Raw genomic sequence first — 17,489 nt, 5'->3', positions numbered from 1 at the left:
CTTTTGCCTCCGTCCTGACCACGTGTCCGTGCACCTCACCTCCTGCCGAAGTTCCTGGACCAGAGTTTCTTTCTTGCTCAGCTCCTCCTGTGCCGCCTGCATTAGCCCCGAGTGCTTTTTGGAGGCCTCGGTGAGCAGGTTCAGTTGTTCCGTGACATGAGCCAGGTCCTCACAAAGCATATCCCTCTGAAGGATTACAATAACCATAAAACAATTTAACTAGGGTTCTATAATAAGGATTCACAAAAAATATTAGGTATGGTTTTCAAAAGCTAATTTATTTTTTGGCGGGGAGCAAACCTGGAGGTGCTCAGGAATCACTCCTGGTGGGGCTCAGGGGACCATACACAGTATCAGCGGGATCCAATCAAGTTCAGCTTTGTGCAAGGCAAGCACTTTTCTTTTTTTGCTTTTTGGGTCACACCCGGCGATACACAAGGGTTACTCCTGGCTCTGCACTCAGGAATTACCCCTGGCGGTGCTTGGTGGACCATATGGAATGCTGGGAATTGAACCTGGGTCGGTCGCGTGCAAGGAAAACGCCCTACCTGCTGTGCTATCACTCCAGCCCCAAGGCAAGCACTTTTTAACCCCTATAGTACAGTTTCAGTTCCCTGAAAGATTATTATTTTGTTTTGGGGCCACACTTGGCAGGCTCAGGGGACCATATGGGATGCTGTGGATCGAACTCAGGTCAGCTGCATGCAAGCCAAGTGCCTTACTGCTGTACTATCTCTCCAGTTATCTGAAAGGTTAGTTTTTAGGTAAAAACTTGTTTTTTTTTCTGGCAGAATACATGTACTTTAAGACAAATTAAGCAGTTGGTAGTTAAGTGAGATAGTCAAGAGATCAATATTACAGTAAATAGTCTGTGTAACCTAATCTAACTGCATGCTCCCCTCCACTTCCCCAGAATCAAAAGGCTTATCTGTCTTTCCTTCGGGAAATCAAAGCACAGGTCTCTAGCACTGTTGAGTGCCTCAGTCAGCTGGGAACGACCAGACTATGATATACTGTTATAAGGCATCCAAATTTCAGGGAGAATAACCAATGGAAAGGGCAGAGGACTCAATTCTGGTAGGCTGTACACACAATTCCTGTTTTGTCCGCAGCATATATAATCTCTACCAAATCAGAGAACAACTGCTTGCTTTAACTATTTAAAAGGCACTCACACATTTGCATATATGTACACTCCAGTATGCAAATACACATCACTTGATGCAGCACAACACAGTACTACACACTCATGCTTATCACATCAGCCTCATCTTCACTTCAGCAGTAACTCTACTTCACAGCCCAGTTGTCTCAGAAATTGACCCATCACCAAATGTTTTGGCATGCTGGCTGATTAGGTATTTCCTACCACCTGCACTTAATTCTCAGCTCTATTATTTCTTAACTCCGCCCCCGCCCCACTGTTGCTGCTGTCACTGTCACAATGAGCAGGGGCCGTGTAAAGGCCTGGTTGTTGGTGTCCACAGGTGCTCACAAAGGTCATGGCTGCAGTGCCCACAGATGCTGGTCACGGTGCCCACTGGCTCTTCAAGTTGTGGTACTCTGTGTGGTACTCACACTTCAGACTGCAGTTCCAACCCAGGACGGCCGATGTTGGAACTGCTCAGCATGGTGGGCCGCTGGGCACTTGGATTTGTCCAGGAGGGCTCTGTGGCCCCATGCTATACCTCTCGGCCTTTCCAGTCTAAATTATTTCTTCAGGCTAAATTTCCAAAAGAGGAAGGCTAAGTAGAAGACTGAAGGCTTTGTTTCCAGAGCACCTCCCCAAAGAATGAATTTAAACAGAAGTTTGATCTTCTCTAAATATCTGTACTTTGATCTTCTCTGAATACTTTGTTCTTCTCTGTACTTTGATCTTCTCAGAATATCTGCTCGTTGAAACAGTTATCCCTTGTATGATCTTTAAATATTGCTCTTATTGCAGTAAAATTTTTTTAGGGGTTGATACCTGACTAGGCTCATAGGCATTTTTGATTCTACATCATATTACAGATCACCACTGTCAAATGTGGGCCTGCCACATTGCTCGGCTCTGTCATCCACAAGAACCTGAGGCTCATCTTCTCTTCTGCCTCGACCAGACTATGAAGAGGACGGTATCACTGTGTGGTTTCTGAGAGACAGCTGATGCTAAAGAACCTTCCCAACACACAGAAACCAGTGTCTCCATCTCAGCAGTGGTACCAGACTGGCCATTCCCGACCGTGCCCCTGGTCGCAGATACTCTACACACACCCTGAGCTGCCAAGTTCTGTTCAAATACTCTCTCCTCAGAGAAGTGCTTGGAATCCCCCAGGTATGACAATCACCTCCCTCCTATACTTTCATATTCTTACATCACTATAATAGTTATTTCTTAAATTGGATGGTGTAATTTGAGGCAAAGATTTCCATTTTTCTCTCATTCCCAAATGCCAATCCAAGTATAGGTTTTAGAGTATTTGAATTCAATAAAGATTTGCCATTAGGAAAACCTTATTTCTGAAGCAAGTGCAGAGCAGTATATCTATTGGGTCACCATTAAGAAAATTGGCTGGCGGAGCAGAAAATTAGCTGGTAAAGGTAGGGATGGACCAACCTTTCCTGTCTCCCTGCCCCCTTGGGGTCAGCTGAAATGACCATGAACTGCTTCCAGGTGTGATTTAAGATCGTCACTGGCCTTGATCCAGAGATTCACAAATGAACTGCAAAATGAATTAGCTTCCTACAGAGATGTCTCCAGACCCCAATCATTTACAATTTTAGAATTCCAGGAGCACTTGCCCACAAAAGTGGCTGTACGACCTCTCATGATATTCGTAACAAGCAATAAAAAATAATTATCTAGCATCTGCCTGTAGCAGGCAGGCTTGAATGGTTGTGGGAAAATTCAAAATAATGGTGATGGGAAGGTGTAATGGTAGTGGGATTGGTGTTGAAATACTGAATGTAATCAATTAATGGTGAACAACCTTATGAAAATAAAATTTAAAAATTAAAAAAAAAGAAAGAAGGCAACATAAGTTATTTAGTTTGCTGAAAATACCTAGAAAGAATTCATGAAAAGGAACATATAATATATATACATATATACACATATATATAGCTTTACATTCCTTCCATCATTTAACAATATTGATTAGTTTTTAAAAATTTTAAATGATAAATTTATAACCATTAAAAAAACCTTAAGATAGTAAATACACGGGACAGGTAGACTGCTCAATAGTTGGAAGCCTGCCTCATGAGCAAAGGGAAAAGGCAGCTGGAATAGAGAAGGGATCACTAAGAAAATGATGACTGAAGGAACCGGTCAAGATGGGAGATGTGTGCAGAAAGTAGATAAAGGACAAAACATGGTAACCTCTCAGTGTCCGTATTGCAAATAATAATGCCCAAAAGTAGAGAGAGATTATGGGGAATATTGTCTGCCATGGAGGCAGGGGGAGGGTGGGAAAGGGGGGGTATACTGGGGATATTGGTGGTGAGGAATATGCACTGGTGGAGGGATGGGTGTTTGATAACTGTGTGATTTGTAACCCAAACATTAAAGATTGTAACTATCTCACAGTGATTCAATAAAACTTTAAATAAAATAAAACCTTAAAACCTATTCATCTCTGTCTGGAAGAGCCTATTCTGCAAAGTCCAAATTCATGAGGGCATGTTGCTCAAACAACATAAAACAAACAAACAAACAAACAAAAAAACTACTTTAGCTAACATACAAGAGGCAAACCCTGAGATATTTGATAACCAGCACTTTCACACTGCCAAGACTACATCTGAGTCAATGCACTTTCTACTGTGCCCCCTTTTGAAAAAAGGATCCTTCGTAGGAACTTACCATGCTGCAGGAACAGAATAAAAATATATGAACTTATAACTGTACCTCATGGTTTTTCACTAATAAAAAAAGAAAAAATATATATATGAACACCATAAAGGTAAAGGTAAAAGCCCTCCCATTGTTCGTCGATTTGCTCGAGCAGGCCCAGTAACGTCTCCATTGGAGACTTTGTTGTTACTGTGTTTGGCATATCAAATACGTCACGGGGAGCTTGCCAGGCTCTGCCGTGCGGGCGAGATACTCTCGGGACACCATAATCTCTACAAATTTTCTTACTATCATTTTCTAATTACTCTCAGAAAAATGGCTCTGATTATTATTTATTCCCTTAAAAGTCCTTCATTTCTTTAGTAATAACTTTCATATACACTTAGACACAGTGATAATTTACAAAGTAAAACAAGAGTCATGATCTGTTAACATTTACCTCTATATCCTCAGAGAATATTCTCACTCTTAGGGTCTCTTTCAGGTCCAGGATCTCCGTTTCCTGTTTCTTAACCAACTCTTTGCTCTCCTCTTTGTCAGTCAAAGCCACGTTGTATTTGCACTGCAGAGAACAAGTCATGACACAAAAGCTGTTCTGGCTTGATGACTGTTCACAGACTGAAATGATGTTGAGTCTGAAGGGGGAGGGGAATGTGCAACTCCCACAGGTACAGTAACAAACCCCTGAGTCTTGACAACTTTATCAGCACACTGCCTTCAGAATACCTATGGGGTGCCACGAGTTCTGAGGCTGGGGAACAAGGGGCAGTGACAGAAACCTTCATCGTGACCCAAGGGAAGGTAGAAGCAGTAACGTTTAACTATATGCAAGAGAAATAAGTACTTTAGGAAACTAAAAAGTACAATGAAGGAAAAAATTCTGTATTGGCATTTCTAAATGGACCTAAATAATTTTTTTTTAAATATTGAAGCAACTAGGGAACACCAGATAAACTTAGCTGCCACAGGCAGCAACTGCTGTTTTGGCTTCAATTTGACCAACCACTCCTACATGAAGGACCCAGTACTGGGCCCAAGAGAGTAAAATCTGGAGACACAGTAGCTAGTGCTTCCTCTGGAGATGCACCCAGAGGGCTGGCATGGCGAGATCCAAATATTACACAGATACAGAAATCTGGTGCGCTTGCACTAGTATTTCCAAACCTTTTGAACACAGACTCGGTTTTCTAATGGAGCCTGTGACATGTACTTCATCCTCAAATGTATTATCTGGTCAGAAGCAGTACTTACATTAACATCCTTCAGTTCTTGTTTCAGGGCATCTATTGTTTCTGCTTTCTCACAGACAGATGCTCGCAGCTCCTGAATCTGGCTCATGAGGTCAGCTAAAACTTCCTGATGAGTAAAGAAAGCTATTACTCCCAGTGACTCTTAGGCTAGGGCTCAGGATCATGGCTGAGGGATAAAGTGTCTGCCTATCATATGGGGGGTGAGTCAGACCCCTGGTACTGTCCCACACCATGGTATTTGATCACTGCCCCACACAAAAACATGTGATGAGACCTCTGTTACATCCCAAACAGGTGTATGTGAGCAACAGAAATAAATGTGGGATTCCTGGGCATTGAGTAACAATAAAAAGATGAATAAATGGAAAGCAAATGTTGGTAAAAAAACGTTTTTGCTCAAGTTTTTTTTGGAGCCTGCAAACCACTCCTGTCTGTGTTCAAGGAACTATATATCACTGTCATCCCGTTGTTTGTTACTCAGGCGCCAGTAACGTCTCTATTAACATCTCTATTGGTCCCAGCCCTGAGATTTTAGCAGCCTCTCCTTACTCGTCTTTCCCAACTATTGGAGGGCTCTTTCAGGGTCTGGGGAATGAGACCTGTTATAGTTACTGGTTTTGGCATATTGAACACGCCACGGGGAGCTTGCCAGGCTCTGACCGTGTGGGCGGGATACTCTCGGTAGCTTGCCGGGCTCTCTGAGAGGCATATATATATATGGGGGTTAAAACTGGGCCTCCAACATGCAAAGGACATGCTCCAGCCTCTTGCGCTATCTCTCCAATTTCCAAAAGGATCACTTTTAGGTGTAGGGAGTGCATAGAGGCACCACACAGCAGTGCTCAGAGATTACTCTTGATTCTGTGCTCAGAGATCACTACTGGTGGGGCTTGGAGGACAGTATGGGGTGCCATGGAATCAAACCCAGGTCAGCCTCTTGCAAGATTCCCCAATTAATAGCTCTCCTGTTCCTCAACTTATATTTTAATAATTCTGTACTTGTAGTCATTTGCTTAACTTATTACAAATACTAGACATGAAGGATTTGTACCTAATTTTATTATTGTACATAAAGACTATTTTCAGTATTCTAATTAAAGTCAACCCCAGGGACTTCAGAACTTGAACCATGGGACCCAGGCGGTAAGAAAGGCAATGAGAAAGTAGCACACTTCACAGTCTGCTCAGTAGGGCAGGGTGTGTCCCGGAAACAGTGATAGAACAGTGTGTTGTGGGATAAAATAAAGAGGCATTCTCAAGCATCCATGGAAGATGAACAACAGCTGAGCACACTATGGAAATGGTGACCGCCCACTGCCCTGGAAACAGGGACTGGATCATTAAAGCAGCATATAGAGAGAGCTTTCACCTCTACTTACCTTGTCAGCATCTCTAGACTTCTCCAGAGAACTGATTACTTTTTCTGTGGCACGCAAACTCTCTTCTAGTTTCTGTACTTTAGCCGTCTACAGAAAAGTATGTTCAAAAAAATAATTAAATCATAAAATTAAACAACACATACGCATGTTTTTAAAGAAGGAAGTGCTATCTGATCTTCAAATTATACAGTATACAATAGGAGTGACTCTTGATAAATAAAAGGCTGGTTTAAAAGACAGAGATTTTGTGGTCCTAACAGGAGACCAGCAATAAATTATGGTTATAGACATCTGGGCATTAGAACAGCAAAAGCTGATAAACAATATACCCAGTTGGAGGCTCACTTTTGTATTACTCATTTTCAGCCTACAAACACTGGAAGAATTTTTAAACTAAACTTTGTCCGACTCCTCCAGTTTTAGATAGCATTCAGTACCTGCTGCTCACACTTGGTCATCTCTTTTTGTTTCTCCTGACGGACGATCTCAAGAACTTCTAAGATCTCTCTGGAAGAGAAGAATTTTCAGTCCTGATTTCATTCAAGGAATTGAGTCGATTTGTACAGAGGAGATTTTAGGCAATGCAACTGAACTTGACTTGGCACATTAGGTATTATGTTCTAGTAGGGGGTAAGAAAATTTTGGACCTGCGTGCTCAACAACTTTTTAAGAAAGCATTTTGTACCACAAGTTTCTCTTCAGAGAACTCAGTGCTCCCTAACATAACATATGCCAAATACCATAACATATGCCAAATACCATACAGAATTTGTGTATTACCTATCTTTTTGCTAAAACAAAACAGGGGATTTTTGTTCACTCTTTCCTCCAAATGTTCTGGTTTTTAGATTATCACAAAATGTTTGAACAGATGATTAGATGTTCACTGCCCATTTCCCAATGAGATTTATGTATTCACTAGATGCACCCAGTAATAACTGCTAAGACTGAGAGGAAACGTGCTCTCATAGTAAAAGCTCCGTATGTGTTCACTGAATAAACAGATTCTGAATAATCATCCTGTTGGTCAAAGCCAAGAGAGGATACGGGTGGCCAAGGAAAGAAACGTGGAGAGAGAGAGACTAAGAATAACGGCATTCATATTTAGAAACAAAGGAAAAATAAGCATAGATCAAAAATAGAACTACAAATCAGCCCCTACCTTCAACACATCATTACAAGGCATCTTAGTAAAGACAGATGATTTATTTATAGGTAGCCCTGAGTTGATCACCAGTAACTGTTACTCACTTTAAAAATTCCATAGTAAAAAAATTTAATTCACTACATAATCATTCACACAAAATAATCTAACACTCAATTCGGGCTGCATTAGAAAACTTTAGGAAATAGCAGGGCGAAAAAAAAAAAAAACCCACAAAAGGTAGCCCTGAGTTGGTCACCAGTAATTGTTACTCATTTTAAAAATTCCATAGGAAAAAAATTTAATTCACTACATAACCATTCACACAAAATAATCTAATACTCAATTTGGGCTGCATTAGAAAACTTTAGGAAATAGCAGGGAAAAACAAACTCACAAAAAACAAGATAGTGTGGTAATGTTAACCAGTTAACAGAAAATATAACTAGCACTCACTTAGAATTGTTTTCTTTATCTTCTTCAAATTGCAATAATAATTTGTTATTGCGTTCTTTTTCTGCCTCAAAAAGTTCCATCAAATTCTAAAAAACACAAAATTTTAAATGATTATTAATAGCAATATAGCCAACAAACAAGGTACACTCTATGTGGCCAACACAGAAAGCTACACCATTGGCCCTGCTGCCCAGTGCCAGTCACACAGTGCAAGTCCACTAATAAGCAATCTTTTGAGAAGGCAGCGATCAAGCCCAGGGTGTCACACCTGCAAAGAAACCATTCTACACTGAATCCCCGCAACCTTCTTCTTTTTTTTTTTTTGCTTTCTGGGTAACATCCAGCGATGCACAGGGGTTACTCCTGGCTCATGCACTCAGAAATTACTCCTGGCAGTGCTTGGGGGACCATATTGAATGCTGGGAATCGAACGCGGGTCGGCCGCGTGCAAGGCAAATGCCCTACCTGCAGTGCTATTGCTCCAGCCTCCCCCCCCCCCTCCCCCCGCAACCTTCTTAACTTACATTCAGATCAGATTTTAGATTTTCATTTTCCTTTTTGCAGTTCTGGAGATTTTTTGACAGTTGGTCAATTTCAAACTTCATTACTTCTTGTAAGTTCTCATAGGAATCCTGAAGGCAGGCTTTGCTCTCAAGAAGTTTTTCATTTTCCAGTCTTGATCAGGAAAACATTTTTACAAGGGTTATTACAAACATTAAATTTAGTTCTGCTATTCAGTTTATCTGAATGTAGTTGTTCCCATCAGTAGACTATTTCCAACCGGGAGGAGACTAAGTACTAAATTCCTAGTGATCCTGGGAAGTGTCCATGGTGTTCAAACATGGCAGCCCTCTAGGCTACAGGGCAGTGGGAAGACAGGGTGAGCATGGCAGTCTGGAGCCATAAGCTTCCTCATTCTCTCGCCCATCACAAGCTTGATTAATCCTCTGCAATAGATTAGCGATGAGACCCATTGGGAGAGTTCTAGACTAGTCACTTTAGGGACTGGCAATTAATTATTGTTTTGTTTGTCTTGTGGTTTAGGGGGTCACACTCAGCAATGCTCGGGGGCAACTCCCAGTTCTGTGCTCAGGAACTGCTCCCAGCAGTGCTCAGGGAAACAGGTGGTTTGAGGGCTCAATCTCAGGCCTCCTGTGTGCAGAGCATGAACTCAGTCCATTGAGCTCTTCTCTCCAGCCCCAGTTTAGTTAGCACTGTCGATAGCACAATCTAAGCATTCACCACATATCTTTCCTCCTAAGTGGTTTTATTTTATTAAGATTACAGGTGTAGATTGATCAAAACAGGCAGATCATTTAATTCATACACGTATTCTTTACTACTTTACACATTTTCATCCTCTTGGTCGCTTCACTAACAACCAGAGCTCAGCCAAGAGCTCTTCTTCAATCAACTGGCCTCTAAGCCTCCAAATTAGATGCGAAAGCATGTGTAAGAACGCTGCTAAAGATTTGGATCTATCTCAAAGCAAAAGTAGAAGGGGAAAATTTCCAGGTGGTACCAATCAGTGGCTAAAGCTAGACTGACATAGTAAAAACAGCGTAAAGCATATATCTTATAATACCAACTAAAACTATAGAGCAGAGAATGGTGGGGGCAGGGGAAAGAAGACTAAGATGTGCACTTGACAACATTGTCTGAGACTCAATCCAGTCTCCTTGGAACCAAAATTAGCCCTTGATGCTTCCAGTGTTGAGAGCCAATAAATTACCCTGCTGTTAATTTGTTTCAGTTGGATTTTTTTTTTTTTTTTTTGCTTTTTGGGTCACACCCGGCGATGCACAGGGGTTACTCCTGGCTCTGCACTCAGAAATCACTCCTGGCGGTGCTCAGGGGACCATATGGGATGCTGGGAATCGAACCTGGGTCGGCTGCATGCAAGGCAAACGCCCTACCTGCTGTGCTATCTCTCCAGCCCCTCAGTTGGGTTTTTAACGCTTGTATTTTAAGAAGTTCTGGACTGAAAACAAATCAGTCAACTTGAGACCGTCATAAAACAGCTCTACCTGACATTATCCAGTTGAAGCTGAACCTGCATGTGTCTCTCAGAGAGGCTGTTGAGCTCCTTCTCCTGACTGTCTCGGAATGAACTATATTCCAGTTTCATCGAAGACAGCTCCTTGTCTGCAGAATGAAGAACAACTCGCAGATCATGCACCTCACTTTCCAAAACTGTAAAAATAAAAATAAAAAATAAGTTCTTAAGTGATGTTTTTTCTACAAAGTGATTTAATCATTTAGACAGGTACTTTTGACATAACTGGCAGAAAAAGCTAATGAGATCATTTTAAATTAAATAACTTAGGTATTGAGGAACACATACCAGAAACTCCTGCTCATGGGTTTCTGGCATATGCCTGCCAAAATAAATGTTCTATCTGTTTCTGAACTGTAGCTCACTTGAGTTTCTACACTTCATCATAATGCATCACAATCTCAATATAAGGGGGAAAAGGGCTGCAGAGAGAGTACGGGGGTGGGGCGCTTCACTCACTCATAGCTGCCCATGTTTGATCCCCTGTGTCCCCACCCAGAAGTGATCCCTGACCCCGGAGCCAGGAGTAAGTCCTGAGTACTGCCAAGATGTGGCCCCAAAACAAAAGAAAAATGAATTAAAGTGTTTGTTTTTAATGACCTAATGTTTCATGTTGAAAAATCCCTTAGAAATGTGATATGATCCCTTAGAAATATGGTATCATTACAATTTTGTCTGTTTGGGGATGACAAGAAGCGGGCTTGCTCCTTGTGGTGCTCTTGGAGGAAAAGGCCGTGCCTGAGAGGGAGTCTGCACACCCTGTACGAGAAACATGAGCCCAGTCCTTTATGCACCCTCTCCAGCCTCTCCCCTACAAGACAGGCACTGTGCTCTGCTGAGGAAACTCCAATTAGAGTAAGAAATTAGTAACTTTTCTGTTTTTTTTTTTTTTTTTTTTTTTTGCTTTTTGGGTCACACCGACAATGCATAGGGAATACTCTATGCTTTGCACTCAGGAATTACCCCTAGCGGTGCTCAGGGGACTATATGGGATGCTGGGAATCGAACAAGGGTCAGCCACGTGCAAGGAAAATGCTCTACCCGCTGTACTATTGCTCCAGCCCTCTCTTTGGTTTCATTTTTTGAAGCCACACCTGGCGATGCTCAAGAATCACTCTTGGCAGTACTAAGGGGACCATATGCTGTGCCACGGATTGAACCCGGAGCTCAGAAATGCACAGGGGAAGTGCCTCTCCCACCCCAGTAACTTTTTTTTTTTTTCATTTTTATAGGCTGGGAGCGAAATGAATAGAGACATACCTTCTACCCAATCATCTCTCCCAGACCTTGTCTTAATGTCCCAAAGTCTTATTACTAGAACAGGGAAGCAGCCCTGAACTAGGCTCAACGCTTTGGTTCCCAGTAACTTTTTAGATTAAAACAGCTGGGTTGTTCTGTTTCACTTGCTTTGTTGTTTTATCACTTTACAAGTTACTGCACGTACTTTCAAGGAGGAGTATTGGAAATGACCCTCCCTCATCTATGAACACATACACATATTCAAGACACTTCATTATCAAAGTAGCATTAAAGCATTCAACATATTTGCATCTGTGTTTGTGACCAGTCCAAGAGAAAAATCCTCCTTTATGATATATTACCATTGCTACTGACAGCAAACTTAAAAGGATGAAATAATAATAACCAACCAAAACCTATGGCTCACTGTGAGTTCTATGTGGAAGACACCAGGTTACAAACTCACTAAAATAACAAGGCTCTCAGTTGTTCCAACTTACAGTCCTTCTTGGTTTGAGTGTCCTGAAGCTGCTTTTCAAGAAGATTCAATTGGGAGAGATGTTCTTGCTGCTGCCTGGTCCACTCAGTTCTTTCTGATGAGAAAAGCTTTGGGAAGGAAATATTTTTACTGGAAAAAGGTTGGAATGCTGAGAAACACACCAAATTACTTGTTTCGGTTTGCAATTTAAACAGTAAAATTTAGTGGCTCGCTCCTCAACCCATGCTGTCCCTTGAACACGCATCTCCCTTGCTTGTCTCTATGTATCTATGCTTGCGTGCTTCTACTATGGAGAAGTTTGTACTTTCTCTTGAGAACACAGAAGTTCTTCTGCCTTTCTCTCCAATCTCACCTTTCTAAATAAGTTCCAATAAAAACTATCTTGTTCCCCAAAAAAGAAAAATTAATTTAAAAATAAAATCTCACCTAAAGGACCAAGAGGAGGAAAACTGAATAACCCCATAAGATGCTGAAGAAAGGAGAAAGGCCACTGCAAGCACCGGGCCATGAGTTTCACTATCTTTTCAACAACAGCAAAAGAGCCACTGAATTTTAAGTGGGGCAGAATTCAGATGAGGTACGTCTGTCTCTCTTTATCATAAGAGCAATCCCCAAAGAAAGAAGTAAACACAAGTAGTCTTGACGAAGGCTTTGGGACATCATTTCTTCCTGTGATTCTCTTACAGAGAGAAACGTTCTTACTTTTCCTGAGTCCATGACGTCAGCTCACCTCTTGCATTTGTGAAGAATGATGTTCCAGTTTGTCGACGTGCTGCTGAAGCTTTAGGTTTTTATGCTCTTCTTCATCCAACTTGACTTGAAGGGCACTCATTTGTTCCTAGAAAACAAAAACACCCACTGTCAAAATTCTTTTAGAACTCTTTTAAAAACTTCCATCTGCATATAAAAGAAAATTTAAAAAATCTATGAAGAGAGGTATCACAGGTAAGAATGAGACCAGAAGCCAACTTCAAAGACTTTTATGACTTCTCAGTTTTAATATTATACATGTGGACATGCAAAGTAGAAAATTTTAAACACAAAGGAAGGAAAGTGTCAAACTTTAACTCCTGGTAAACTCAACAACCATCCAGAAACTGCTCAGAAGCTCTACAAATTCCATGGACTTACTTCCCAGAAAGATTTCTATGCTCTGGAAAAGGTGAGTTTGAAGGATTTTGTATAGTCAAATTTTATGTACAGGGGCTGGAGCGATAGCACAGCAGGTAGGGCGTTTGCCTTGCACGCAGTCAACATGGCCAACCCAGGTTCGATCCCCAGCATCCCATATGGTCCCCTGAGCACCACCAGGAGTAATTCCTGAGTGCATGAGCCAGGAGTAACCCCTGAGCATCGCCGGGTGTGACCCAAAAAGCAAAAAATAAATAAATAAATAAATAATTTATGTACAGTAGTGGGATAATTACTTTATTAACTCACCAGAATCAATTGGGAGAGGGGTGCCACACCCAGCAGTGCTCAAGGCTTACTACTGGCTCTGTGCTCAGGGATCACTCCAAATCTACTCAGGGAATTATACGGGGTGTTGGGGATCAAATTTGTGCAAGGAAGGGATGCCGCCCACACTACTATAGCCCCAAAATAATCAATTTTACTGTTATTGGCATTGTAACAAGACCTGTCTAATTTCAATCAGATAATTCAATTCTTTCACTTCTTTTAATTTTATTTCCCATTTGTTGTGCCTCTCAGCACTACACAGGCCTAGCTGTGCCCAGTAGTCACCAGGGTGAGCCTTGCAGGTGCTGAGGGTCATGATGTCGGGAATCAAACTGACAGCTTCACATTCTAGCACTTCAACCTCTTTTCCCTACCCTAATCTGACTTTCCTTAGCAGCACAAGACTGTGCTAGATAAACCAATTCTTGCATATGAAGCTGGCAGCAAACCGGTCATCTTAAATTCAAGAGAGCCAAAGACCTCCAAGACGAAACTGACTGCCAAAAGACTGCAATGGCTAATCCAAGACAGCTAATCCAAGCCAGGGAACCTTTACATGCACATATAATTTTAATATTAAACAAGCTTGAAAATAGAAAATCATGGTCAAAGTGATTGAACAAAAAAATTGTAAAGGAACATGCAATGATTTTCCTTTAAAAAAAACACTACCTGCACCATTCTGAGTTCTTCAGAAAGCGCCTCCACGGCTTGTTCGTTCATCTCAGGCGGGATAGGCTCGTTCATGATGTCGTTCTCTACTCTGCTGGAATCACCAGGGTGCACAGAGCCAGTGCTCCCTGAGTCAGGGCTTAACTCAAGGGGCAGGTGAAACCGGTTCGAAAGAGCCTTTGTAGGTGTAGTTATAGTCTGCAATAACAAAAGATTACAGAAAACATTAACACACAAGAAAACAAAACAGCATCATGCCATTTTGTGAACAGAAAAGATGATAAAGAAAATTCTAGGGTAGTGTTCAGGCTCAGTGGTAGAGCACCTGCCTTGCAAGTGACAAGCTCTTATTTATGGAAACACCCCCTCCCTCAGACACACAGTTTTACATTATGTGCAAAAAATTCTATTTTTGTACATTAATTTTTTTGTTTGATTTTGGGTTACACTCAGTGGTGCTCCAGGGCTGAGTCCTGGTGGGCTCAGAGGACCATCATGGGATGCCGGGAATCAAACCAGGATTAGCCGCATGCAGCACAAGTGCCCTACTCGCTATACTGTCTGGCCCCTGGATTACTTTCTTTAACACTGATTATTTTTGAGAAAAATTCCCATATCACTAAAAGATAAATTAGATGCATTAAATACCTCAACAAAATTATAAAAGTAGCAAAAAGAAAAGTAAACTGATTACCCTGGGATTTCTGGACTTTCAAACGAACATAAAAATCACAAAGATAGGGGGATGGAGCAATAGCACAGCGGGTAGGGCATTTGTCTTAGACATGGCCGACCTGGGTTTGATTCCCAGCATCCCATATGGTCCCCCGAGCACCGCCAGGAGTAATTCCTGAGTGCATGAGCCAGGAGTAACCCCTGTGCATAGCCGGTGTGACCCAAAAAAACAGAAAAAAAAAAAAATCACAAAAATAAAAATGTCAATCAACTTGGCCTGCTCAAAATCTTACAACTTCTATAAAGAAAAAGCATCAAATACAAACGGGTAAGACAACCAGTATGAAGGCAGAATTTATTAGCCTGATATATAACTTTTATTTATTTAAAATTAATTTATTTATTGAATCACCGTGAGAAAAGTTACAAAGCTTTCAGGTTTAAGTCTCGGTCATAAAATGATCAAACAACCATCCCTTCACTAGTAGACATTTTCCACCACCAAGAACCCCACTATACCCCCATCTCAACTCTCCTGATGCCTGTGGGGCAGATGATTTCCACTTAACTCTCTCTACTTTGATTTCATTCATTATTTTGACAAAAAATGCACTATTATTATTATTTGGAATTTCCCTCCCAACAATCAGACCTGCTGAAAAGGCATTGTGAAATAACTTGTTTTCCATTGCTGGTTATGAAGACCATATGATTTTGGATTTCTGGTATTTTACTGGCTGGAGCAATAGCACAGCAGTAAGGCGTTTGCCTTGCAAGTGGCCAATATGGCCGACCCGAGTTCGATTCCTCCGCCCCTCTCGGAGAGCCCGGCAAGCTACCGAGAGTATCTCGCCCGCACAGCAAAGCCTGGCAAGCTATCTGTGATGTATTCGATATGCCAAACACAGTAACAATTGTCACAATGGAGACGTTACTGGGCCCACTCGAGCACATCGATGAATAATGGGAGGACAGTGACAGTGATATTTTACTATTAAATCTGGAGGGATTTCTGCCAAAAGCTATATAGTTACGAGATTGGTTTGTGTGCCTCTGGGGCCATGGCCAAGCCAGAGCCGCTCGTTGGGGGCAACTCTCGGCCTCGGTGGGGCGGCAAGGATGTGCTGGTTCCGTCCCCAATCCCATGAGGCCGTAGTTGCCCCATCACTGCTGGCTCATACCTGGCTGTCCAATAAGCTCTGACGGTGGCCACCGTGCTGTGGGGGGGGGGGGGGCAGGAGGAGACAAACACCCTTTCCCTGGGGAGCACAGCCCCATAGTTAAATGCATAGTTTATTCACATTTCTGCTGAAAGTTGTTGGGCTCTGAATTAGGTTCATGTGCTTCTTGGGGCCATGGCTATGCCGGAGAGCTTTCAAAACTATAAAACAACTGTACAGTTAGTTGGTAGTGCGCTTCTCTTGCACACAACTGAACTGAGTGCAACCCCCGGCACCCCTAATGGTCTCCTGAACCCCGTCAGGAGTGAAATCTAAGTGCAGACCCAGGAGTTAGTGGAACACTGGCAGATGCGGCTCAACCTGACCACCCATCAAAGAGAAAAAAGAAAAACAATACGAATAAACCAGCATAATTAGGGAGCTAGAGAAAGCACAGCAAATAAGATGCTTGCCTGGCACATGACCCATCTGGGATCAATACCCAATTCCCCATATGGTTACCTGAGCACCATCAGGAGTGATGCCTGAGTGCCAAGCCAGGAGTTAAATCCTGAGGATTGCCAGGTGTGGTCCAAAACAAAAATCAAACAGTAAGTCAAAAGATAGACTTAAATGGAAAATTAAATTATTCTTTGTAGACAAGAATATATAAGTGAACAAATAACATATGAAAAGTACTTCACTAGCAATGAGGATAATGAGAATAAGAACCCTAACTAGATCTTCTTTTTCACCAATTAGACTGTCAATTACAGGAGCTTGACAGACCGTATGTCGTCACCTTCAGGACCTGAGCAGAATGGAAACCTAAGCTCATAAGAAATGTTGCTATCACCACTTAAAACAAAAAAAATCTGCTCAGTAGGTAGCTTGCAGTGGAACCATCCCCATAAGCCAAGGCTGTCCCACCACAGAAGCTGAGGTTTACAACGTGGAGAAGAACTGCTGGCATCCATTGACATGTCATCCCTTTCTTTGACATTTTATTCCACGGGGCCCCCCGCCCTCTCAAGCAGACTGCAGTTGGCTAGCTTACCTTTTCTCTCTCCCCTTAAGTAATGTCTTTGCTTCCTTATTTGTCTTCTACAGAATTTTTTTCCCCCTGCAGTAGATGAGGAGCCTGGGAGAGCTGGGTGAAGGTCAGGACTGACTCTCTTTTCTAGCAAAGAGCAATCCCTCACCCTTGCATGGGGCCCTGGCTCCCAGGATATTCTGGGTGGGCAGGACCAACACCTGTGCTGCACAAATTAATGGGCTTCAGGGACAGTCTGACAACCACCTTGTGGGGTTGGTGGGGCCCTAGGGCCCACACCTAGGGGTGCTCCAGGAAAACTTTATCAGTCCTAACTCTGCAAGCACTTCTGGATAGACTGAGGTTGGCTGAGCAGGAAGGTAGCAGCACTCTCCGCTGTGGGTACTACCTCCCTGGCTCTGATGCCTCCTACCAACTGTGCCTCCTGGTGCAACTAGAAGCCAGTGCTTAAAAAGGCGGCTTAGCGTAGGCCAGTGGGTAGAAGGGTCCCTTAGCAAGGAATTTCACAAAGCTATAAAACCAAGATATAACCCAAAATGAGCTCTACTGCTGCCGACCCCAGGCTCCACACAAGACAGGGCCCTCAAACCCCAAGGTTGGCGCCTC

At 42.4% G+C, this 17,489-nt stretch overlaps 1 protein-coding gene and 1 non-coding gene across 2 annotated transcripts in view; both read right to left on the bottom strand.

Moving 5' to 3' along the window:
• KIF15 (kinesin family member 15) overlaps nt 1-17,489 on the bottom strand; it is a 48,818-nt gene that overhangs the window by 7,501 nt on the left and 23,828 nt on the right. The window contains exons 17-27 of the mRNA XM_056129504.1: nt 13,995-14,192; nt 12,592-12,699; nt 11,863-11,968; nt 10,095-10,260; nt 8,592-8,742; nt 8,068-8,153; nt 6,905-6,974; nt 6,468-6,554; nt 5,090-5,194; nt 4,278-4,400; nt 40-186 (exon numbers count right to left, since the gene is read on the bottom strand). Coding sequence (XP_055985479.1) covers nt 40-186; nt 4,278-4,400; nt 5,090-5,194; nt 6,468-6,554; nt 6,905-6,974; nt 8,068-8,153; nt 8,592-8,742; nt 10,095-10,260; nt 11,863-11,968; nt 12,592-12,699; nt 13,995-14,192 — 1,347 coding nt within the window. The remainder of the gene's footprint in view (nt 1-39; nt 187-4,277; nt 4,401-5,089; nt 5,195-6,467; nt 6,555-6,904; nt 6,975-8,067; nt 8,154-8,591; nt 8,743-10,094; nt 10,261-11,862; nt 11,969-12,591; nt 12,700-13,994; nt 14,193-17,489) is intronic.
• Nucleotides 11,348-11,481, bottom strand: LOC130037969 (small nucleolar RNA SNORA36 family). The gene has a single exon (XR_008794545.1). It is a non-coding gene; the product is annotated as a small nucleolar RNA SNORA36 family (small nucleolar RNA).

Source organism: Sorex fumeus, unplaced genomic scaffold (genome assembly GCF_029834395.1).
Source record: "Sorex fumeus unplaced genomic scaffold, SorFum_2.1 ptg000072l, whole genome shotgun sequence".
In the NCBI taxonomy this organism is placed as follows: domain Eukaryota; kingdom Metazoa; phylum Chordata; class Mammalia; order Eulipotyphla; family Soricidae; genus Sorex; species Sorex fumeus.
The sequence above is the reverse complement of the archived record's forward strand: the minus strand, read 5'-3'. Positions and strand labels throughout refer to the sequence as shown.